Source organism: Pantherophis guttatus, chromosome 10 (assembly GCF_059756535.1).
Source record: "Pantherophis guttatus breed Tessera chromosome 10, ASM5975653v1, whole genome shotgun sequence".
In the NCBI taxonomy this organism is placed as follows: Eukaryota; Metazoa; Chordata; class Lepidosauria; order Squamata; family Colubridae; genus Pantherophis; species Pantherophis guttatus.
Genome location: NC_142072.1, coordinates 7,728,148 through 7,752,513, shown reverse-complemented (window position 1 = coordinate 7,752,513; position 24,366 = coordinate 7,728,148). Strand labels below are relative to the sequence as shown.

At 43.4% G+C, this 24,366-nt stretch overlaps 1 protein-coding gene across 2 annotated transcripts; it reads right to left on the bottom strand.

Annotated features, from left to right (window-relative positions):
• Positions 1–24,366, bottom strand: LOC117669360 (myelin-associated glycoprotein-like). 2 transcript variants are annotated; one of them, XM_034423740.3, is made up of 9 exons: positions 23,985–24,366; positions 15,946–16,129; positions 14,090–14,464; positions 11,833–12,126; positions 9,141–9,413; positions 5,628–5,918; positions 4,113–4,212; positions 2,515–2,698; positions 1–1,111 (listed from the first exon to the last, which is right to left on the bottom strand). In XM_034423740.3, the coding sequence occupies exons 2-9, from the start codon at positions 15,986–15,988 to the stop codon at positions 968–970; spliced, it is 1,704 nt and encodes a 567-aa protein (XP_034279631.2). In that variant the 5' UTR covers positions 15,989–16,129; positions 23,985–24,366; the 3' UTR covers positions 1–967. The 2 variants fall into 2 exon arrangements, with proteins under 2 accessions (XP_034279631.2, XP_034279635.2); XM_034423744.3 differs by lacking the exons at positions 9,141–9,413; positions 23,985–24,366 and having other exon boundaries at positions 839–1,111; positions 15,946–16,107.

The window sequence follows — 24,366 nt, the reverse complement described above, 5'->3', positions numbered from 1 at the left end:
TTAAATACAAAAATTTATAATTTGAAAGCCTGAGAGTCAAATCCACTAATTCATTTGGCTCAGAACAGAAGGAACATTTTGAGTTTCAAAAGAAAAAAAAAGTGGGGGGGATAGTTGTAGTGGTGATAAAAGAGTTACAATTCCCTAAGTTTCAACTAGTAGACCTGGTAGCTACTTTGGGTGATCAGTAATATTTCCCCCAGGAAGATGACAGGAAGGGAGCTAATATTATCAATATTTCCATGAAAGCCTTGGGAATAACAGAGCCCTAATCAGGCAACATGCCTTTTCTTTCAAATACTGGTTAGTCCTCACTTAACAACCATACTTGGGACATGTACTGATGGCAATGATAGCAGCAATGGTAATTAGGACCCATTGCTATGGTTAAGTGAATTCCATATGGTTATTATGTGAAATGTTGACTTCCTGCTGGCTTCCCCATTGATTTGCTTGTAACTGTGGGCACGTTGCGAAGACCAGAACTTAAAGGACTAGTCTCTGGCCCCACTTATTCAGTGCTGTTGCAACTTCAAATGGTCACTGAAGGAGTCATTAAATGAGGACTACCTCTAGCAGGAAGGTTCCTAGTAGCAAGGAGAGTTTACAATAATAATATTCCCTTTGGAGAGATATTCCTTGATAGAAGGATTCCCACAAATGTTCTTCATTTCAATATTCTAACTGCAGTTATACCTTCCAAGGTCTTCTACCCAATCATTGTTTGGGGAGGAGATGCTGGTTGGGTGAACCTACGGGTGTGAGTGGGGATTTCCCAGGAAAGTCCACCTAGATGTTGCTGCATTTTACCTCCCCGCAACTCTAACCTATGGCCATGTTGGTTAGACTGCTGGGAGTTGTAGTTCAGAGGTATTTGTGAAAGGGTCAGAGGTCCTCCATGTATCTAGCAAGTGTTATATAAGCACTTGTTACACAGGAGCTCTCAAGATCTTTTGCTCATGTTGGATCAGACGTTGGAGTAGAGTTGATCAGAGCCAAAAGGAAACTGCCAGTCGCTTATCCCAAAATATCCAGTGGTCCTTTCTGTTGATATATTCTCATAATCTTCTGGCATCTCCATATTCTCATAGGCCTTGCTGGTGCTTAATTCCTTTAAAAATGTAGAAGAAACCAGAGGAAAGTCTTGAGTTCAAACGACTTAATAAAAATAGTTAAACTTTATGTTTTAAGGGCTTTACACTATCTGGAAGGGTCTGCAGGAGGGAATGATGGCAAATTAGGAAATATTGTCATGACATGAACCATAAGACTTGGACCCCAATAGGAGAGGCCAAGGTTTGCATCATGATGTTGTGACATGATGCAAATCTTTCCTCGTTTTTGTACCATTCCTCTTTGTACCAGACTCCTGTGGAAGAGGGACTAGCCAACATTTATTCTTGGAGTAAATATTATTACCGTACAATTTAGCTGTAAAAACTAATAGTTTCAAACCATCATTTGTGACAATACTAGGATTGGTCCATGAAGTAAATGCCAAAACAAAACAAATGATTTGGGTGACATATTGTTAGATTAACAAATCTCTTTAGACTGTTGGCATACTTTTGATTTAATTTTAGGTTTTCGCAAAAGTCATCTAGGAGATTTTGTGCACCATCCTGCTTAAGAGCACCGTGTTGCTGATCTCAGATTATGTTTTGATGATGATGTAACAGACCCCATAAGTATTTTTCAAAACTGGCAACATTAAGATGTGTGAACCTTAATTCCCCAAATTTATTTATTTACTTTGTCATATTTAAAAACTGCCCATGGAGTGGTGCAGTGGCCTAGAGGTGGAGCTCTCGCCTCGCAATCAGGAGGCTGTGAGTTCGATCCTAGGTAGAGGCAGATATTTCTCTCTCTGGGCACACTGAGAATATATCTGCTGAACAAAACTCTGCATTGGCGACAGGAAAGGCATCCGGCCATTAAAACACTCTGCTAGCTCCATTCAGTTGCCTAGACTCCACCCCACAAGGGATTATGGGTTCGTTAAAAGAAGATGATGATGATTTAAGAACTGCCCATTTCCCTCTCTCACAAGTTAGCAAAATTCTGGGAGTTGAAGCCTGCACATCTTCATGTTCCTAAGTTTGAAAAACACGGCTCTACATAAAGAAAAAGGACGAGAACCAATCAATTCACTAAGAGTTGGCAACTTGAAACCCTGCAGATGTTGCTGAACTACAACTCAAATCACCATTCATCATTGATTATGCTGTCTTGGGGTTCTGGGAACTGAAAGTCCACATATCTGGATACCATTGGGTGAACTTAACAGGTGTGGATGGGGACATCCCAGGAGAATCCATAACCATCTAGATGTTGTTGGATTATACCTCCCTGCAACTCTAACCTATGGCTGTGTTGGTTGGGCTTCTGGGAGTTGTAGTTCAGGGATATTTGTAAGTGGGCCAGTAGTCCCCCATGCATCTAGCAAGTGTTATGTAAGCACTTGTTTGACAGGAGAACGCTGCTATTCTCAGTTGCCCCAAGATTGCTTCATACATTATCATCAGCTTGGCTTCCTGGAACATTGGGTTTGTTGCACATGTTGAGTTGCTCCTCCTTCTGGTTATCTTTAGATGGCTTTTTTGTGTTAAGGTAAATTATTTCTTCTCCGTTGCCATGTATCCGGGGATTTTCCGCTTGCTCTTCCTCTTGCTCCCCTTGTTTCTTCTCCTTTTTCCGACTGGCCAAAGAAATGTCATAAAAATAAAAGAAGGAAATGACCATTGGGGAATAAGATAAAAGACAGCGAAGGAAAAATATCTAGCAAAATACAGCAGGTAAAGCATTCCTGAGAGGATCAGTAGCAAAAATATAGGAAGAAAGGCTAGTAGAAAAGATTGACAAATGTTTGGAAAATTATCTTAAAATTTAAAGGTACCTTTAAAAATTTTAAATTTAAAAGTATCTAAAGCTAGATAAATTAAAAACAACTTTGGATTGAGGCAAGTCATTCCATAGAATAGAATAGAATAGAATAGAATAGAATAGAATAGGATAGGATAGGATAGGATAGGATAGGATAGGAGAGGAGAGGAGAGGAGAGGAGAGGAGAGGAGAGGAGAGGAGAGGAGAGGAGAGGAGAAGAGTGAAGAGAGAGTGAATAGAGAATAGAAGAATTGGAAAGGACCTTGGAGGTCTTCTAATCTTTTTTATACATGTTCATGTGTTCATGTCCATGTTTATATATGTTTTCTCATACATGTTTGACAAACTAAATAAAATAAAATAAAAAAACCACGAAAGATGCTTTTTCAGGAGGCAACTGGGAATCTGTACAGGCTATCACCATGAAATGGGAGAGTTTGCTTTACAATAGTGTGGAGCTAATTATGCTTTATGCTAAAGCAGTGGCTCAGCGGCTAAGATGCTGAGCTTCTCGATCGAAAGGTCAGCAGTTCAGCGGTTCGAATCCCTAGTGCCGCATAACAGGGTGAGCTCCCGTTACTTGTCCCAGCTTCTGCCAACCTAGCAGTTCAAAAACACGTTAAAAAAATGCAAGTAGAAAAATAGGGACCACCTTTGGTGGGAAGGTAACAGCGTTCTGTGTGCCTTTGCCATTTAGTCATGCCGGCCACATGACCACGGAGACATCTTCGGACTGCGCTGGCCCTTCAGATTTGAAACGGAGATGAGCACTGCCCCCTAGAGTCGGGAACGACTAGCATATATGTGCGAGGGGAAACCTTTACCTTTACCTAATCATGCTACAGGATGACACTACATTTTGATGGAAGCATCGGTTGCTGATGAAAGCTTTGGCCCAGCCTTGACTGAAGGGCCATAAACCCTGTTCCTTGACTGTTTGTTTCGTATGATGATGTTTGGATAACGCTAGTGGGGACATACCTTCTGAGCTGCAGGACTGTGGTTGGATCTGACTGGTTTTTGGGGAGGAAACCCCTGAGGTTGGCTGCCGGGAGTTGGCACATTCCAAAGACTAGCTTACTTTGACTGGTGAAGCTGCTTGGATAAGCACCGAAATCTCTCAACTAACAAGAATTGGTCCAGTTGCCGTGATTCAACCTTCAGACACCTTTGCCTGAAGGACTGAGAATCTTCATCGAGAGATCTGATGGATCCTTTAAGCTTCTTACCTGCTTACTGTCACTTTGTAAACCAAAATTCCCAGCAAGGTGAAGAGGGCGAGCCCTGCAACAGCTCCCCCCAATCCGATGAGCAAAAGGGTGATGTTCCCTGCAAGAAGAGAGACACTGGCAAGGAAGTGTCTTAAACAATCAGAAATGATGTTTGCAAATCTTTCCCCATGAGTGCTTATCTATGCCACAGTGGGTTGGACCGCAGCAGTGGTGAAATCCAAATTATTTTACTACCATTCTGTGGGTGTGGCTTGGTGGGCATGGTGTGGCTTGGTGAATATGGCTTGGTGGGCGTGGCAGAGGAAGGATACTGCAAAATCCCCATTCCCACCCCACTCCAGGGGAAGGATACTGCAAAATCCCCATTCCCACTCCACTCTGGGGCCAGCCGGAGATGGTATTTGCCGGTTCTCCGAACTACTCAAAATTTCCGCTACCAGTTCTCCAGAACCTGTCAGAACCTGCTGGATTTCACCCCTGGACTGCAGGCTTGCTGGTAAAGCCACCAGCAAAGCCATCACCAGGTGGCATCCTTGAATGCCTGTGCAGATCCTCTAGTTCTAGTATTTCTCAACCTTGACAACTTTAAGACATGTGATCTTCAATTCCCAGAAATGCTAGCTAGGGAATTCTGGGAGTTGAAAATCTTAAAAGTTGCCAAGGTTGAGAAACACTGCTCTATCCTTGTGAAGCCAATTATGAGTATTTTCCAAGGCAGCATTACAAATAGGAGAAAGAGGAGAGAGAAAGAGAGAGAGAAAGGGAGGGAGGGAGAGGGAGGGAGGGAGAGGGAAGGAGGGGGAGGGAGAGATATTCCTTGATAAAAAGATTGCCACAATTTTCTTCATTTCAATATTCAAATTGTAGTTATACCTTCCAAAGTCTTCCACCCAATTACTATCTGGGGAGGAGATCAGTGGTGAAATCCAATTTTTTTTTTACTACCGGTTCTGTGGGCGTGGCTTGGTGGCCATGGCAGGGGAAGGATACTGCAAAATCTCCATTTCTACCCAACTCCAAGGGAAGGATACTGCAAAATCTCCATTCCCACCCCACTCCAGGGGAAGGATTTTGTGAAATCTCCATTCCCACCCCACTCTGGGGCCAGCCAGAGGTGGTGTTTGCCAGTTCTTCCAAGTACTCAAAATTTCCGCTACCAGTTCTCCAGAACCTGTCAGAACCTGCTGGATTTCACCCCTGGAGGAGATGCTGGTTGGGTGAAGGAGAGAGAGAGAAGGAGAGAGAAGAAGAGAGAGAAAGAGAGAGCGAGAGAAGGAGAGGAAGAAGGAGAGAGAGAGACGGAGTGGGGGGGGAGGGAGGGAGAGAGAGGGAGAGCTTGAAGCTGTCACTCCCTGCTACTAGTCCAGCATCTTAACCACTATACTACCCAAGCTCTTCACTTATATGTCCATATAGTTTCTTTGGAAGAGTAGGGAAACTGTTGCCCATTGTTTTCTAGTCCATCTCTACCATCTCCGTAGGTATCTCTGGTTTAACCTTCCTTAGCCTTACCTGCCTTGATGGTGGGCAAGGTGATGTAGCTGGTCCCAAGCTGATTGGTAGCCTTGCAGGATATTTGGGTAAAGTTAGATCCGGGCACCCTCAGGATGCCAACAATGGTTTGTTCCCAAGAGTACAAGTCTGCTTGCAGTTCGGAGCTATTGAATTCTCCAGGAATGGTCAGATTTAGAAGATTCCATTCAATTCTCGGAGGGGGGTTTCCCTCTGCCACACAGTAGCAGGTGATCATCTCTTCGGTTTTTGAGATAGTACAGTTGCTTTCAGGCCAAATCACTGGCTTGTCTTAAAAAGAAAAATACATAGGAGGATTTGTTGCAAAGAAAGGAGAAAGCATCACGCTAGGCTGGTGTCACCTGGATTTGAGCCATAGCTCCAAACGATCTCCAAGTTGTCCTGTTGTGGTGACGTTCCTCGAATTGCCCTATAGAAAGTGCTCATGGGCACAACAAAAACAAACAAACAAACAAACAAACCACAGAATAGGTTTGCTTCAAAGAGCCTTGGTAGTACAGTGGTCTAAGGCACCCTGTTATTAAGCTGGTTATTAAGACCAGCTGCCTGCAATTACTGCAGGGTTCGAATCTCGCCAAGGCTCAAGGTTGACTCAGCCTTCCATCCTTTCTAAGGTAGGTAAATTGAGGACCCAGTTTGTGGGGGCAATAAGCTGACTTTGTATAAATATACAAAAGGATGAAGGCTATTGCTGAGCACATTGTAAGCCGCCCTGAGTCTCCGGAGAAGGGCGGCATATAAATCAAATTAAAAAAAAAAAAAAGAATAGGCATAAAAAGCAACTTTGTGGCAGCACCAAACTTGGTTAAGGATTTTTTAAAAAATATTTCACAACCTTTTTTGTAGCAGTTGTTAAGTGAACATTGTGGCCATTAAGTGAAAGCTGTGGTCCAGGGGTGAAATGCTCCTGGTTCGGACTGGATCGCCCAATCCGATAGCGAGGGTGGCGGGTGGTTCAGAGAACCGGTAGCAAAAATCCCTGCCCGACCCCCATGCCCAGCTGAGCTGCGCGATCGTCAGAGGCTTTTTTTTAATTTTTAAAAGCATTTTTTCTACAACCCCTTCAGCCGAAAAAATGCTTTTAAAAGTTTTTTTTAAAAAAGCCTGATGATTGCGCAGGGATCATCAGAGGCTTTTAAAAGCATTTTTTCTACAACCTCTTCAGCCGAAAAATGCTTTTAAAAGTTAAAAAAAAAAACCTCTGATGATCATGCAGCTCACCTGGGATCGTCAGAGGCTTTTAAAAGTTTTTTTTTTTTTTTTACAATCTCTTTGGCCGAAGAGGTTGTAGAAAAAATGCTTTTAAAAGTTTTTTTTAAAAAAAGTTGGCCACGTCCACTCAGTCACATTACCCCTTCCCCCACCACAGAACCGGTAGTAACAAATTTTACATTTCACCACTGCTGTGGTCATTAAAGCAAGCCCATGGTTTGCTATGGGGCACTTTTGCCAAAAACTGGAAGTAAACTGTCATAAAACACAGTCACCTGGCTGTAGGAGATGATCAGGCTGAGCCTGAGGAAGAAGTCAAACATGTCATCAATCACGAGTCCCTGCAAGAGATCTAAATTCAGCCCACCTTGGATGCCTTTCTTATCTCCCGCTAATTTCCCTTGACTGTTAGTAGTTCAGATTCATGTAGAGAGCTTGCAATAAATCTTTACAGCCATTTGAACTACCTGAATCTCCTGCTTTCCCGGGGGGTTGACAATAGCTGCAGGAATCTGATGCTGCAAATGGTTCTTAAGGCAGCCTTTGCCAAGAGCCTGAAGTGTGGTCATGTGAAAACGAAATTTCGAACCCAAAAGTCCCCCCAGATATGTCCACCATAGCTTGGAATGGCCACTGAGCTACCAGTTGTAAGTCAAGGGCTACCTCTATGCCAGTGTTTCTCAACCTTGGAAGCTTGAAGATGGGTGGACTTCAATTCCCAGAATCCCCCAGCCAGCAGCGCTGGCTGGGGGATTCTGGGAGTTGAAGTCCACCCATCTTCAAGCTACCAAGGTTGAGAAACACTGCTCTATGCAATGTTCTGTTTATGTCAGGGGGTTGAGCTTGCAAAGTTTTTATGCTGAACCTATTGAGCATTCATTAATCGTGGGCACAAAACAGACTGTCAATTAAAAATGTGTCAGGAATTATCTTGTCAGGCTGTGAAAGGCTTTTCCTGTGAAATCCTCAGCATCTCTACCCCCCTAGCATTTCCCTTACGGGTATCCCAGACTGCATTATGCATTTACTGTTTTTTACTGTATATTAAAGATGAAAACTTGACATGAATTCGATTCAGAGTATACACCTTTTCCGACACGGTGAAATATGCCCTTAATTCTACTGCTTTTACATAAAGCCACATTGCCTCTTGCCACAGTAGGTGGCAGCATCAACCAATTTTGGCCATTCTCCAAAAAAAAAAAAAAAGCAGATTTAGATCTAGTTAGCTCAAAAAATGCAGCCTTTCTTAACATGAGCGCAGTGGTGAAATGTAAAATTTGTTACTACCGGTTCTGTGGGCATGGCTTGGTTGAGGGTAATGTGACTGGGTGGGCGTGGCCAACTTTTTTGTTTTTAACTTTTAAAGCATTTTTTCTACAACCTCTTCAGCCGAAGAAGTTGTTAAAAAATGCTTTTAAAAGACTCTGACGATCCCAGCTGAGTTGCCTGATCGTCAGAGGCTTTTTTTTTCTTTTAAAAACATTTTTTTGGCCGAAGAGATTGTAGAAAAAATGCTTTTAGAAGTAAAAAGAAAAGTCTCTGATGATTGCGTGGCTCAGCTGGGCATTGAGGGGGTGGGGCGCAGGGATTTTTGCTACCGGTTCTCCGAACCACCAGCCGCCATCGCTACTGGTCCGAACCGGGAGCATTTCACCCCTGCATGAGCATCAGTGTCTGTAGGGGGGAACAAGAGGTCAGACTACACAAATATTTGCCCATTCAACTCCCAGAATTTCCCAGTCAGCCCTGCTGGATGGGGAATTCTGGAAGTTGAAGTCCACACATCTTTGAAGTGGCCAAAGTTGACAAACACTGTACTAGTGAGTATCTGCGCATTTTCCGCCGTGCTCTTAAAACCCTCCTATTCCAGCAAGCCGGCCTAGCCTAATTTTCTCCCCTTTCTTTTAATTTTTTAAACTGAAATTTTAATTTGTTTTAAATTATTGGGATTTTTAATTGTCTTGGGCTAAATTATTTAATTTGGTTTTAAATTGATTCTAACTTTTGTATTTATGTATTTTATTCTGTGCCTGTTCACCGCCCTGAGTCCTTCGGGAGTAGGGCGGTATATAAATTTAATAAAACATAAACAAACATAAAACATCTGAGCGTAAAGGTTAAAGATGAAGGAAATAGCTTGGTTGAAAGAAAAGGTGCAGGTGCACCGGACAACCCAGTGCGATGAGCTTGAATCATCACCTTTTCTAAGCTCTCAGAAGAGCCTAGATGAGAAACACCAAAGCCCTGAAAAGAGAAAACATTAAATTGTCCTCTCACACTCCACACTTAGGTAAGTAGGTGGCGAGTCCTCCCCCATGCCAACATCATTTTCTGCCGCACAGTGATAGGGCTCCAAGTCTTTCCGGATGTCCTTCAGCTTCACCTCTGGTCCACTACCTGCTACCTTCAGTGGTGCCTTTTCTGGCCCAAAGAACCAGTGGTAGGTGGTGGGTGATGGGTTTCCATGGCTCTCGCATCTCAGAGTGGCGTCGTCGCCTTCTTTTAGCCTTTGATTCCCAATGACCAAGATAGTTGCATTTTTGGGAGGATCTGAGAGAGAAAATCAGAATGCAAGGAGGTTTGTATAGGCTGGGCTCATCGCACCTCCAAACATTGCTGTCTTCTTCATCTCTTTCCCTGCCCCCACAGATCAAAAATAGGATTCAATGTCAACCAAGGCATCGGGTTCTAAAGGCAGTTGACCTTCAACTCTAGGCAGCTGCAGCTGGTGTGGCCAATAAAGATTGGGAGTTGTGGTGTACAACAGTTGACCAGCTTTGACCTATATATTACTGAATCCATAAGGAGCATGCAGACAGAGGTGGAGCCTTTGCAAAAACTCATTAAGGGGTTGCAATCATTGGTGGATCTTTTCTATCTTGCTCTACGGAGCGGAGAGTTGGTCTCTGACAGAAAGCCACTTGAGGAGACTAGAAGCATTTAAAATGTGGATTTACAAGCAGCTGGCTGTTACGTACAAACTGGATTGACAAAATCACAAATGAGGAGGTGATAAGCTGCCTGGGAAAGCCAAGGGAAATCATCAAAACCATAAAAAAAACAAAAGTTAGAATATTTTGGACATGTGATGTGACACCCGGAAAAATATGGCATCCTTCATTTAATCCTCCAGGGAAAGATTGAAGGCAAATGAGGTTCAGGCAGAAGAAGAACATCCTGGCTTCAAAATCTAAGGGATTGGTTTGGATATAACTCAACAGCACTTTTTCATGCAACTGTTGATAAAAATAGGATCGCCAACATGATCGCCAATGTCTGATGATGGATATGGCACAAGAAGAAGAATCATTGGGGAGCAATGTGTTCTCCTAAGTATGTTTTGGAAGGGAGGGGTGGGCTTCTTCCCAAGAAATTTAAAAAAACAACAACCTGTCAATCAACAGGAGTGCTGATCTACCCCCAGCTTAGCAAGTACTTAGGAGGCAGAGGCTTGGCGGCACAAGGAAACAACAGCCAATGGTTTAATAGCCAGCCAACAACATCCCAATCTTACATCTAAAAAGCTGAAGAAGCTTCTTGGATGAGAAGCGAAACATCTTCAAACAAAAACATGAAAGTTCAGTTGCCTCTTGAAAAAAGCACCTTTGGGACAAGTATGACCTGGATGACCGAGAATCTTCATAGATGTACATCTAAAAAGCTACACACGACAGCCACACAATACCACACCAGAAGAGCACATAGCACACTGAGAAGTTCCCTGAAGATGGCCTCCATCAGGAGTGCAAAAGCTTGGAAAACAAAACCTCTGTCCCTGTGACAGGCCCAGATTGGATCCTGCATTAAAAAAAAACCCTCCAAGCAAGATGTCAGAGGGAGACCTTTCTCTCCCCCATTCAATCAACATGAGGAACCAACCCCCTTGAAACTTCAGAAAAAAAGGAACAGAGTGGGAAATAGAAAACCCTGGAGGAGAAAATAAGATCCAGATCTTCCCAAACTTATATTATATTTGATATTGCCCATTGTGGGTGATATCAAATATATGTTTACTGTTTACTATTACTATTTTTACTATTAACTATTTACTAAGACTATATTACTATTCTTCTTCTCATCCTTCCTGTTACCTATCTCCTTTTCTATTTATGACTATAACCTTGTTGCTTGTATCTTTACGATTTATATTGGTTTTATTTAAGTTTCCTAGTATGATTTTGATTGCTTATTTAGCAGCCTATGACTGTCACTAAGTGTTGTAGCTTTTGATTCATGATGAATGTATTGATGATGACTGATCATGATTTGTCATTTATATCTTCGATATACACTGAGAGTTTATGCACCAGAGACAAATTCCTTGTGTGTCCAATCACACTTGGCCAATAAAGACTTCTATTCTATTCTATTCTATTCTATTCTATTCTATTCTGTTCTGTTCTGTTCTGTTCTGTTCTGTTCTGTTCTGTTCTGTTCTGTTCTGTTCTGTTCTGTTTTGTTCTGTTCTGTTCTATTCTACCCTACCCTACCCTACCCTATTCTAGCCTACCCTACCCTACCCTACCCTACCCTACCCTACCCTACCGTACCCTACCCTACCCTACCCTACCCTACTCTACTCTACTCTATTCTAGCTTTGTTCTGATTGTTCCTTCCCAAGACAAACCTAACAGAGGTTGTCCCAAAAATGCTTTTTCAAAAGGCAACTGGGCTTTCTTTGTTTTTCCTTGAAGACATTTCGCTTCTCATCCAAGAAGGGAAGAAAATTCTTGGTTGAGAAGCAAAACATCTTCAAGGAAAAACAAAGAAAGTCCAGTTGCCTTTTGAAAAAGCACCTTTGGGATAACCATGACCTGGATGATTGAGAATCTCCATAGAGACCTAACAGATATTAGACCCAATCAATAGCATTGGCATGGGCACCATTATACTGATAAGTATCACAGGTATTTCAGAATAAAATAGACCAGATCAGGTGCCATTTCCACTGCTGAACTGGGACACTTACACTGAATATTCAGGCTGATCCCATTGTAAATCTGTTGCTTGTTTGGAAATGTTGCAGTACATCGCAAGTATCTGCCATGGTCTTTGTGGGAAGGGATATAGTTAAAACTTGATTCTGTCCGCCAGGATCCACCTGTTAAATATTCTTGGATTGTGACAGCTTTGTTTTCGTCTAGATTCCAGGTGAGGATCGGTGGAGACAAAGGACAGGTGTGCAGGACTGAACAAGACACTTGGGTGGGATCCCCTTCCGTCACTAGTCCCAGATCACTCAACTCCAGCTGGTTAGGGACATCTGAGAAGGGTATCAAAAGAGAGCAAATGAGTTGTAGGATGAGTGGGGACACTTACCAGTCAGCCAGAATTACTACAAGTAGTAATTTGGTCTACCCAATTATGGGTATGGTCTACCCAATTATGGGTAAATGCTCCGTCCCTTTATTTTTTTATCGATAAAAACATAAATTCAACACTACAAGTAGTCCTTCATTTATGGCCACTTGTTTAGCAGCTGTTCAAAGTCACGACGGTGCTGAAAAAAATAGCAAAAAAAAAAAAAGATTGTAAAATCAGGTGCAACTCATTTAACAACCACTCCGCTTAGCAACAGATAGTCTGGTCCCAACTGTAATCATAAGTTGAGGACTTCCTGAAGTTTTGCTATGGAACACTGGGCTAAAATTTGTACTCTTTTTTTTTTTTAAAAAATGAAAGACATCAAAATAATTCAGGCAATAGATATAATTTACAGTATCACCATCATCTTTTAATGACCCCATAATCCTTTGTGGGGTGGAGTCTGGGAAACTGAATGAAGCTGAGTGTTTACTGGCCAGATGCCCTTCCTGTCGCCAATGCAGAGTTTTGTCCAGCAGATATATTCTCATTATGTCCAGAGAGAGAAATATCTGCCTCTACCTAGGATTGAACTCATAGCCTTCTGATTGTGAGGTGAGAGCTCCACCTCTAGGCCACTGCACCACTCATATAATTTACAGTATCTGAAATTTAAAATACATGTGCAATTACATGTGCAATCTTTGCCAAAATAACAATGGATGCAGTTTGGGTTATGAAAGAGAGGGGCGAAGTGTAACTGCAGCAACTTATAGGGGACAATTGGAGCTGGTAGCTCCTCCTCTGACCACACCAGCAACCATATTATGACTGAAGCGTGCTAGATTCATGGCAAAGATGGAGCTGGGAGAAGAAGAAGAAAAACACTAATTTACAGCTAAATGGCTAGATACTGTATAGCTTAGTGTCAGCACTTCAAGCTGCATTTACTCTAGTGCTGACATAAGAAGGAGAAGCGGAGGCGTCTGGAAAGGGACGTTTGACTTTTCACCTACTTATTTTCCCTGGAGATAATATCCCCTAGGAGATGGGATGGGAGGGGGGAAATTCCTTTGAGCTGGAGCAGTAGATTAGGGGTAGAGTGACTTGGAAGATGGCCAATGAGTGCAGGGGAGTGGGGAACGGAAAGGGAGGGTTTTGGGTCTGGAAGTCAGTGTTGGCTACGATGAGTCGGATTTAGAATGTCGTGCTCAATAAATGGGAGTTTTTATCAAAGACTTTGTTTGAAATGCAATTTATTTGAGACGACCTCGAAACTTGACACTTAGTCCTTCAAACCAACATTGCTTATTGGATGGGATCCAAAGCAAGTCAACTCTGTCAGAGCATATTGGATGGTCAGATGTTACAAAAGGCAGATAGTTCCTCAACCAGCTAAGCCCCCTAGGCAGTGGTGGGATTCAAGTAATTTAACAACCGGTTCTCTGCCCTAATGATTTCTTCCAACAACCAGTTTGCCAAACTGCTCAGAAAGTTAACAACCGGTTCTCCTGAAGTGGTGCGAACTGGCTGAATCCCACCACTGCCCCTAAGGCTTTATAGGTAATATCCATCACCTTCAATCACCCCTGGAAGCCAACTGGCAACCACTATGGCTTATGTAGAAGGTTATTACATGGCAGAGCAAGGCTTGGCCATCATTGCTAGGGTTGCCACGTTTTGGACCAGCTGTAGTTTATGAATGGTTTTCAAAAACAGCGCGGTATACAGCAAATTGCAACAGCCACCTACAAAATGACCAAGGTAGAAAGAAATGCAATTGGCACATAGGTTAAACTTCTACAAAAGTCGTTCTGGCCACAGCTTTTATCTGTTCCTCAAAATCCAGCTATTTATACAACATCCCAACCAGGAAAAGATTTCCATCCTCAGAGGAGATTTTAGCCTAAAGATGCACTAACCTGTTACCACTACCTGGACAGTGACATCATGGAAGGGATGATTGACCGAGCCAGGGTTGATCCAGACGTAATATCTCATGGCATCCTCCATCTCTACTGGATTGATGCTGAGAGTACAGTTGCCTTTTTGCAGATTTCCCACCACTTCCGTTCGTCCCTGGTAGGCTGGAAGGACATTTCTTAGCGTTTTGCTGTTGTAGATTTCAGGGTAGTTCCAGAAATGATACTGGTACCAAGCCACACTGCTGTCCCGAGAATCCCATGAATCTGGGAAGGTGAAGGAACATGGGATGACCACACAGGATCCTTTTAAGGCTTGGATGGAGCTGGGCAGGATGGAACTCCAGGATGCAGAGACAGGGCTGTCAAAGAGAACTGGAGAAAAGTTGGGGAGGGGAGGTAAAAAAAAGGAGAGGGTTTCAACTGGAGCTAAGATACCCCATGGCCAGTGGTGAAATTCATTTTTTTTTACTACCGGTTCTGTGGGCGTGGCTTGGTAGGTGTGGCTTGGTGGGCGTGGCAGGGGAAGGATACTGCAAAATCCCCATTCCCACCCCACTCCAGAGGAAGGATACTGCAAAATTCCCATTCCCTCCCACTCCAGAGGGAAGGATATTGCATTCCCACCCTACTCTGGGGCCAGCCAGAGGTGATATTTGCCGGTTCTCTGAACTACTCAAAATTTCCACTACTGATTCTCCAGAACCTGTCAGAACCTGCTGGATTTCTCCCTCTGCCCATGGCCCTCATCATCTGAAGGGAACCAATTGTGATGTATCTTAGTTCTTCTGATTCTAGACAAGTTGGGGAAGGGGAGGATGCATAGTAAAAGAAGCATCCTGCTGGAACACATCAAATATCTATCTTAGGGCTGTCAGGCCTGTGGGGCCAGCCTGGAAACAGCAAAGGACCAGCCATCAGTGCCTCTGCCAGCAAAAATGGAACTCGGTGGAGCTGCGTGGCCCCCCAAGCTCCGTTTTCACTGGCAGAGGGCTGCAGGAGGCTGTCACGGCCAAAAACGGGGCACCATTTTTGCTGGCAGAGGGCTATCACAAGAAACTAAAAACAAAACAAAAGGAGAAATGCTTCCCCTTTTGCATTTGAGCATGTAAGAAGGGACAAGATAGGAGAAAGGGAAAGAGGAAAGACAAAGAAAAGAAAGGGAAGATGGGAAGAGAGCAAGGAAGGAAAAATAAGGAAATGGGAAGGAAGAAGAAAGGAGAATGAAGAGGGAAGGAACAGAAGAAAAGGAAGGAAGGAAGGAAGGAAGGAAGGGAGGGAGGGAGGGAGGGAGGGAGGGAGGAAGGAGATTATAATGAGAGTGAGGGAGGGTCTCAGGGAAGTCCTACCTTAGCATTTGGCCACCCCAGGTGCCCCCAACATGAGTGACATCAAGCTGGCCATGCCCATCATGGCCACGCCCACAGCCCAACCAGAGGTGAAATGTACTTACCTTTCCTACCAGCTCGCTGATGTGCATGCACCAGGTTGTCATCTGTGCATGCGCAAAGTCTTCTGCACATGCGCAGATGGTCAAAACCTGGTTTTGGGGGGGCGGAGCCTCCCGCCGCCAGTGCTACTGGCTCTCTGAACTACCCTACCAGCTTCCGTGAGCTGGATAGAGCTGGCAGCATTTCACCCCTGACCCCAACCCTCCGAGGTCAAACACAACCCTAATGCACCCCTTAATGAAATCGAGTTTGACACCCCTGATCTATCTAGTCCACCATTCAGTTGACACAATAGTCAATTAATTGTCAATGGAATCCTTCATACAAGACCTAAACATGATGGCCACTTATGGCCCCCAGCAACCAATCCAGAAGACCACTTTGTCCTGATGCTTTATAACTTACCTAGGAGAAATGTCAGAGGGAGATATTCATTGGATGGTTTCATGTTGCAGAGTCTCTTTGGGGGTTGCAACTTGGAGATTGCCTCAAGGGTGGGGAACGGCAACTCCTTGTTCTGGTCTTCTCGGTCATGCACAATCAAACTTTCCAATGAGCAAAATTGATTGGAAGAGAAAAAGTTGAAAAGCTGAAGGAGATGAATCAGAAACCGAAATTGAGACTTTAGTAGAAGATTGTTTTAAATATAAATCATGGCCAAATACTGATGAAAAAAATTCATCCTATGCATTCTGAAAGACATTGTAGATGAAAAAAATTTTTTTTTCTGTTGTCTTTAAATTGTATAACCTGTAAGGCTTGAACCACCAACAGAAGGACTAACTCTCCACATTGGGAGGACAAATAACCTTTGTCTTTTGGGTTTCTGCCACATCAAGAATGTTGAAAGCCTCCATCATCTCTGCCATTTTTTAAAAAAAGATCTCCTTTCACTTTTGTTGCTTAAACATATATTAGTGTTGAAACACCGTCAAGCTCCTGGCAGAGATTCTTCTAATCTGACGAAAGTGGGAGAAAGGATTCTTGCAAGAAATGGCAAGAGACTACCCCATCCCTCTTCTCCAGCCCAGCCCAACCCAATCCAACCTCTTTCATGGCTTAGGGCCTGGGTATCTGTGAGACCACCTTCTGCCGCCAATAGCCTCCCACCGACCGGTTCGCTCGCACAGAGAGGGCCTCCTCAGGGTGCCGTCGGCCAGACAGTGTCGGCTGGCGACCCCCAGGGGGAGAGCCTTCTCTGTGGCAGCACCCGCCCTCTGGAATGACCTACCCCCTGAGATACGCACGATATCAGACCTCCGGACTTTTCGTCGGGCCCTGAAAACACACCTATTCCATCTAGCTGGGCTGGCTTGATCCCATCCTCTCAGTTTTAATTGAATTTGGTTTTAATTGGGTTGTTTTTAATATCTTGGGCCGAAATTATTTAATTGTTTTTTAAATTGTTTTTAAATTTTATATGTAATGTTTTATCTTGGCTGTACACCACCCTGAGTCCCGCAGGAGAAGGGCAGTATAGAAATAAAATAAAATAAATAAAAATAAAATAAATAAATGAAAAGCAAAAGTGATCAAGGAATCACCTGATCAGGCAATGAAAAACACCGAGACCAATTTTTACCTCCACTAATTTCTCTCTGATGTTCCATTGTTGATGTCCTTCTATGGCCGTGATGGCGAATCTATGGCACGTGTGCCACAGCTGGTACGCAGAGCTCTCTCTGCGGGCACGCGAGCCATCCCCAACTCAGATCCAGCGTGCATGCGTGTGTGCACCTCCCGCCTCCCAGCCGATTTTTGGGATGCGCGGGGAATGGGGCACATGCAGGAGACGCGTGCACATGCACGGGGGAAAGGGGGTCATGCACCAGGAGGCTGCAGGGAAGCCTCCTAGGCCCAAAATGGGGGGCGGTGGGTGCAGGGTTCCCCCCTATAGCCCATTTTTGGGACCAGGAGGCTGCAGGGAAGCCTGCTAGGCCCAAAGCAGGGGGCAGGGGGGTTGCGTGCGCATGCACGGGGCAGGGGGAGTGGGGGGAGTCACGTGCACATGTGCGGGGGCAGGGGGTGGGGGGGTCATGCATGCATGCACGGGGGGGGCACATTGCAATATGGGTGCCGGCACACGCACATGCCTTCGGCACATGACGTGAAAAAGGTTAGCCATTACTGTTCTACAGATTCCTGAGCAGATTATTAACTTCTTTTCTGAAACATGATTATTCTCACAATGATCACCCATCTCAGCACTGGTTGGCTTGCTATTGATGCCCACTTAAACTGTCCTGAGATATTTGGCTGCCTAAGATCACATTTAAGATGATACTCTCTCCTTTCCATTGCTAGGGTACAAAGGGATCACATCGTCTGAACCAAAGGATTTATTCATACAAGGTGTGGTGGTGACTCATTAGAAGAACTGCGTGTATTTAAAGGTCATTTGCTGCCCTCTGCACGAAACGTGGACTACAGTCATTAGAAGTAGTTTCCTGATGAGTAACCGGCTACTTTATCCTTTGGCTAAGGCTGCTAGACGAGTAATGAGTAGTCTAACCTGGGGGTGAAAAACTGCACGCTTGATCTTGAGAAGGGAGCAATGAACTGTTAAAGGAGGAGGAAAAGATCAGCTGGTCTGGGGGAAGGGAAAGAGTGAGAAAGAAATTCAAAATAACCCCACTTACTGCCCCTGTGTATGGTTTGCCAATTGCACAGTGACAGATAGGACACCACTCCAGAGGGTTAATGTCATTACACAGAGGATCATTGATTGCCCCCTCCCCTCTTTGGAAGAGCTCTATAGCCCCCACTGCCTTAAGAAAGTTCAAAACATTCTTAAAGATCCATCTCATCCTGGATACCCTTTTTTTTTTTTAAACTATTACCATCTGGCAGACGGTACAGAGCAATAAAAACAAGGACAAATAGGCTGAACAACAGCTTCTATCCCAGAGCAGTAACTATATTGAATTCTACTATGGTGCAATATTAATGCAATATCAGGGGGTTTTAATTCAATTGTATAGAATGTGAAGGATGTGTCTTTTCCATTTTATTTTTTTATGTATAATGCATACTGAAGATGGCATTTCATTTCGTTGTATGAGGTGCAATGACAATAAAGTAAACTAAAACTAAAAATTTTGGGGTTTGGGGTTTTTTTGGTATAATATGTGCTGAATAACTTCCAGCCTGCACTTCAGGGATAACATTTCTCTCTGCTATTGAGACTCATTTTATTATTATTATTATTATTATTATTATTATTATTATTATTATTATTATTATTATTATATTTATTTTATAAAGATGGTTGGTGGCAAAATTCAGATCCTGGTGCTAATTTTAAGAAGGGCATTTGGCTAAAAGGCCTCCTCCCTCTCTGAAAAAGAAAGAAAGAAAGAAAGAAAGAAGAAAGAAAAAAAGAAAGAAAGAAAGAAAGAAAGAAAAAGAAAGAAAGAAAGAGAAAGAGAGAAAGAAAAAGAAAGAAAGAAAGAGAAAGAGAGAAAGAAAAAGAAAGAAAGAAAGAAAGAAAGAAAGAAAGAAAGAAAGAAAGAAAGAAAGAAAGAAAGAAAGAAAGAGCAGCAGCAGCAACATTCTGGCTTCCAAATGCGACACATTTCAACTGCATGTGAATTTTTGTTTCAGCTCCGGGCTCTGGACACAATTGTCAATTTGCTAATGATCGTTGTGCATGGAAATTGCTTGCAGCGTAAATGCTGAATCTTTCCTCTCCCATCTCTCTCTCTCTCTCTCTCTCTCTCTCTCTCTCTCTCTCTCTCTCTCTCTCACACACACACACACACACACACACACACTCACACACACACACACACACACACACACAGACAGCCAGACAGCCAGACAGACCAGTGGTGGGTTGCTCCCAGTTCACACTGGTTCTATAGAACCGGTAGTAAAACCGGCGGGAGGCTCCGCCCACCGACCCTGATGTCATCAAAATGCGCATGCGCGTGGCCCCATTGCGAACCACTAGTAAAGGTAAGTAGAACCCACCCCTGAGACAGACAGAGATCAGAAGTGAAACCATAAACTGGGCAGCTGTAACTACTGCTCGTGTCCTATCCTGTCCTTTTCTTCCATCTCTATAAAGTTTCCGGTGGCATCTCCACAGCCTTCCTTCTCCTGAAGCCAGCTGGGTGACCTTGGGCCAGTCCCTGACTCTCAGCCCTAGGAAGGAAGCAATGGCAAAGCACTTCTGGAAAAAAAAAAAAACCTTGCCTAGAAAACTGCAGGGAACTTGTCCAAGCATTCTCTGAGAACTGGTCACAATTGAACAGAAAAAAAACAAAAACAAAAAAAAAGGGGGGGACCCACCTCATTAGATCATTCTTTCTCAATGCGCACACATAAAGCACAGCTGGTGCTCACTGGCATTCCTACACTTCGACGTTAGATTGGTACCCCCATCACTCTCCATCCTTATTTTTCTGACAGTTTTATCATTTCAGCCGAGGTAACAGAAGTAGTCAGTCACACAATCACATTCTTTCCAAGGGGCCAGAAGAACGACACCTTAAGAGGGCACATTTCCAGCAATTTCCTAACCCTCACAGTATAAGTTTCTTCAATGCTTTAAGGGTCGATACGAATTGTTTGCCTTCGACTCAGTGCAGTGGTGGGTTGCTACCGGTTCGCCCCGGTTTGGGCAAACTGGTAGCAGCGGTGGCGGGAAGCTCCACCCACCCGCCCGGACGTCATCAAATACAATCTGTGCATGTGCAGAAGTGGCATGCGAGCGAACTGGTAGCAAAGGTAATTGAAGCCCACCCCTGACTCAGTGTGTTCATTGAATCCAGCGGCTGTGGTTTGTAAATTAAGGACTCAAGAATTCAACTACTGTGATTTATATCAATAAACTGCATCGTTAAATGAGACATGGTTTTTAACATGACAACACCGTGTCGATTTCCACTAAACCTGGAGATCTTGGAAGGACTGGAACAACTTGCAATCTCCAGAATTTGTTGAGATTTTACAAATATGCTAAAGAAACTGGATCCTGAAGCTGCTCCCAGCCTGTACAGAATATATTGACCATATTAAATGCCTCCAGTGACACTTAGACCAAATGGACAGCCTTGCCACCAACAACAGTTTTTCTTTCTGAGGTTGAGTAGATATCAGCCTTGCACATATGTTCATATTTTTGTTAGGTACAGTACCAGAAAAATACATACATACATACATACATACATACATACATACATACATACATACATATATATATGTAGGTCTTTGGTTATTCGGGTCTTCTCCCACGTAAAATTGGAAGTGTCTTGGTGACGTTTCGACGAAGTCTCATTCGTCATCTTCAGGCTGGTGTTCTTGGCTTCGTGCTTCCAGGAGCTGAACCAAGTTCCCACCCAATCAGCTCACACCCCCACTAGCAGTTAAAAGAAAGAGACAGCTGCGATCTCACATCGCTCCTGGAAGCACGAAGCCGAGAACACCAGCCTGAAGATGACGAATGAGACTTCGTCGAAACGTCGCCAAGACACTTCCAATTTTACGTGGGAGAAGACCCGAATAACCAAAGACCTACATACAAACACCCGCGAAAACATATATATATATATAAATAATAATAATAATAATAATAATAATAATAATAATAATAATGGGGAATTTGTATTTAATATTGCTTTGATGGCAGCAAGAATTGTATTTGCACAGTATTGGAAAAATGAGGAAACCCCGAGAGAAGAAGTTGTAATTAAAAAAAAATATTAGATTGCGTAGAAGTGGATAGGCTGACATTAAAGATAAAAGAAAAGGAAGCTACAGAGTACTTTCAGCTATGGGATTTGGATGGTTGGATAGTAGAGGTAGAAATTAGGAGCTGGGAAAAACATTATTATGTAAGCAATCAACCCAGACAGTACACTATTCGCAAAGCACTTATGTATGTTAAATGAAAATGTACAAATAAACTGTTTTTTAAAAAAAGCTCGAAGAAAAATGTTCCTTTCCAGTCTTGAATGGGACACCATGCCTGAGCCCAGAGATTATTCTAGCAGTGTGTCGTCCCACCACCTCCCGTCTAGATAAAATTCTATGTATATTTTCTTGGCTTTTGTGTTTTGTGCACAAAGCTATTGCTTTAGGAGAGGCATGTGGCTCTCAACCGCTTGCAAATTAGAAAAACCTCTTCTAAAATAGGCTTTTCCACTGTGGCATTTCAATTTTTTTAAAAAATATATATATTCTATTTTAATACAAACATTTCATCTTTCATTAAACAGCGTGTCATCTGGGTACAAATATTTTGTGCAATAACAATTAACATGTACAGCCATATTTGATATTTTGTCTATTCTTAACTTAATACTAATACCTAACATGCCAGCTATTATAACAATTCTCTTCTTAGCTTATTTAACTTTATTAAAGCATTTTCCCGTATTTCACTTCTCTATTTTTCTTTCATTTTCATATTTGTCCTCTAACCATTGATAGAATAACTCCCATATACTATACTAACCAGAATCTTTTCCTTTCCTTTAATTGTGTGACGCTGTGGCATTTCAAAATTATTGCAGGTGCACAGGCAGATAAAATATTGACTGATGGATCTCTTAAAACTATGGGTGCTATCTAATATCAGGAATAAAAAGTTTCTGGCACATTAGCTCAATAGACTGACCAGCTGTCAAAGCCCTTTTTGTTTTAAGCATCAAAACTGTGGGATGTTGAGTGCAAAAATATAGATAGCAAATTCAGAATTTGGTCGGGATCTGTCTTATCCCTTTGGGAATGTTGTCCCAAAGGTGCTTTCTCAAGAGGCAATTGGACTTTCTGTTTTTTCTTTGAAGACGTTTCGCTTCTCATTCAAGAAGCTTCTTCAGCTCTGACTGGATGGTGGGGAATGGAAGGATTTATACTCCTTGATTCCCACCATCCAGTCAGAACTGAAGAAGCTTCTTGGATGAGAAGCGAAACGTCTTCAAAGAAAAAACAGAAAGTCCAGTTGTTTCTTGAAAAGGCACCTTTGGGATAACCATGATCTGGATGACTGAGAATCTCCATAGACCCCGGGAATATTCCTCTTGTCTGTGGAAGATGCCAGGGATCTACCCAAGGGGGAGGGAGAACAAGATTCCATCCCAGCTGTCTAAAACTGATGAAGGCACCAAAGCAGATATACTTTATAGAATCTATTAAGTTCAGGTTGGATACTGTAAAACCCTGGTAAGATCCTGCTCTCTGCTGGAGCCCTGTGCAGATTTGCAGGTATGGGTCTGTGCCCCAATTAGTGGAGAGATGCCTTCTGCTGAAGTGGGATGGCGGGCAATTCAAAGGAGGGGGGGCATGAGCCCAACCTTCTTCCCTCCCCCCTCTCCCAATTCCTCTCTCAGCTATGAGATAACTAACAATAGTTTTTTTATCCTGGCTACCCATCTTGGCTCTGTTCTTAAATGCCTCTCCCAGATCGCCCTCCTGTCCCCGAGCTCTCCCAGAGGGGCTCACCTGTCACAAGCCGGGGGGACCCCAGCTGCTCCCCCCCATCAGCACCTGCACCGGGAACAGCGGCTTCTTCATGCTCTATTTCTTCTGCTCACTGACAGCCTGTTTACCACTTCATCCCGCCCTACTCGCTCTCCCCCCCCCCCGAATGCTCTCCCCGTGCTTGTCAACTATAAATAATACTCTCGCGTGTAGCCAGGAATTGCCAGGTTTTGCTGAGCTGCCATTCTCAGCTTCAGCTCAGTTTCGATTGGCATCCCAGCCCTGCTACATCTTGTCCGTTACCTGCTGCTTCAGAATGGCAAGCCAAGTTGAAATACAACTTCCCTGCCGTCTTGCTTGCTTTTTCTTGAATGGCCTGTTTTTATTTTATTTATGTATTTATCATGTTTATGTGGCTGCCCATCTCACGAAAAGTGACTCTGGGTGGCATGCCTACTGCTCTTAGGATAGCTTTCAAATCTCCATTCTGCCACATGGGATTATTTGATCTGTTCCATCCCTAGATTGGTAGGTGGGATAGAGGATGGAGGATGGAGGAGGAGGAGGAGGAGGAGGAGGAGGAGGAGGAGGAGGAGGAGGAGGAGGAAGTGGTGGGAGAGGGAGAGGGAGAAGGAGAAGGAGAAGGAGAGGAAGAGGAAGAGGAAGAGGAAGAAGAAGAAGAAGAAGAAGAAGAAGAAGAAGAAGAAGAGGAGGAGGAGGAGGAGGAGGAGGAGGAGGAGGAGGAGGAGGAGGAGGAAGTGGTGGGAGAGGGAGAGGGAGAGGAAGAAGGAGAAGGAGAAGGAGAAGGAGAAGAAGAAAAAGAAAGAAAGAAAGAAAGAAAGAAAGAAAGAAAGAAAGAAAGAAAGAAAGAAAGAAAGAAAGAAAAATTGGTAGAGGACGAGACAGATAGACAGACAGATAATAGAGATAATGGGTGAAGAGAGAGAGTGGAAAAATATTCTGTCTGTGTCCATCTGCCTATCTATATTTGCAACCACACAATTTAGGGAGGTTCTTACCTTACTCTCAAGGTCCTTATCTTATTCTTGAGAATTTCTTTTGAGTTCCTTTTGGTGATATTTCCAAGTTTCTTCTGCTATAGGAGGAGATGGCAATGGGGGGGATCCTTCTAGTATTGTTTCTGAGCAGTGTTGGCTGGCAACATGGAAGAATGCCTTCTCTTCAGATTTCATAGAAGATTGGGATGTCAAGGAGACTTGACTGGAGGGAGGTTGGTCATAGAGTAAAAGGCAGGACATTTGTACACTTTTCTTAACTAGCATACCACTCCTAAGTGCGAGAGCAAACCCCCCCCATGCCACCCACAATGACTTCTCTGAACCCCCTCCCAGCAAGCAAATTCTTTCATCATACTGAAAGAACATTGCTTCATTTAGTCCC

Bases quoted from the DNA above. Each gene is read 5' to 3' on its own strand.
- LOC117669360 (XM_034423740.3), bottom strand. From the start codon at position 15,988: ATGAAACCATCCAATGAATATCTCCCTCTGACATTTCTCCTAG. The intron at 4,213-5,627 runs GTAAGGCTAAGG...CTCTTCTTGCAG, and splicing joins CTTGCCCACCATCAAGGCAG to GGAACATCACCCTTTTGCTC. The intron at 2,699-4,112 runs GTAAGAAGCTTA...TTCTTTGGCCAG, and splicing joins TACAAAGTGACAGTAAGCAG to TCGGAAAAAGGAGAAGAAAC.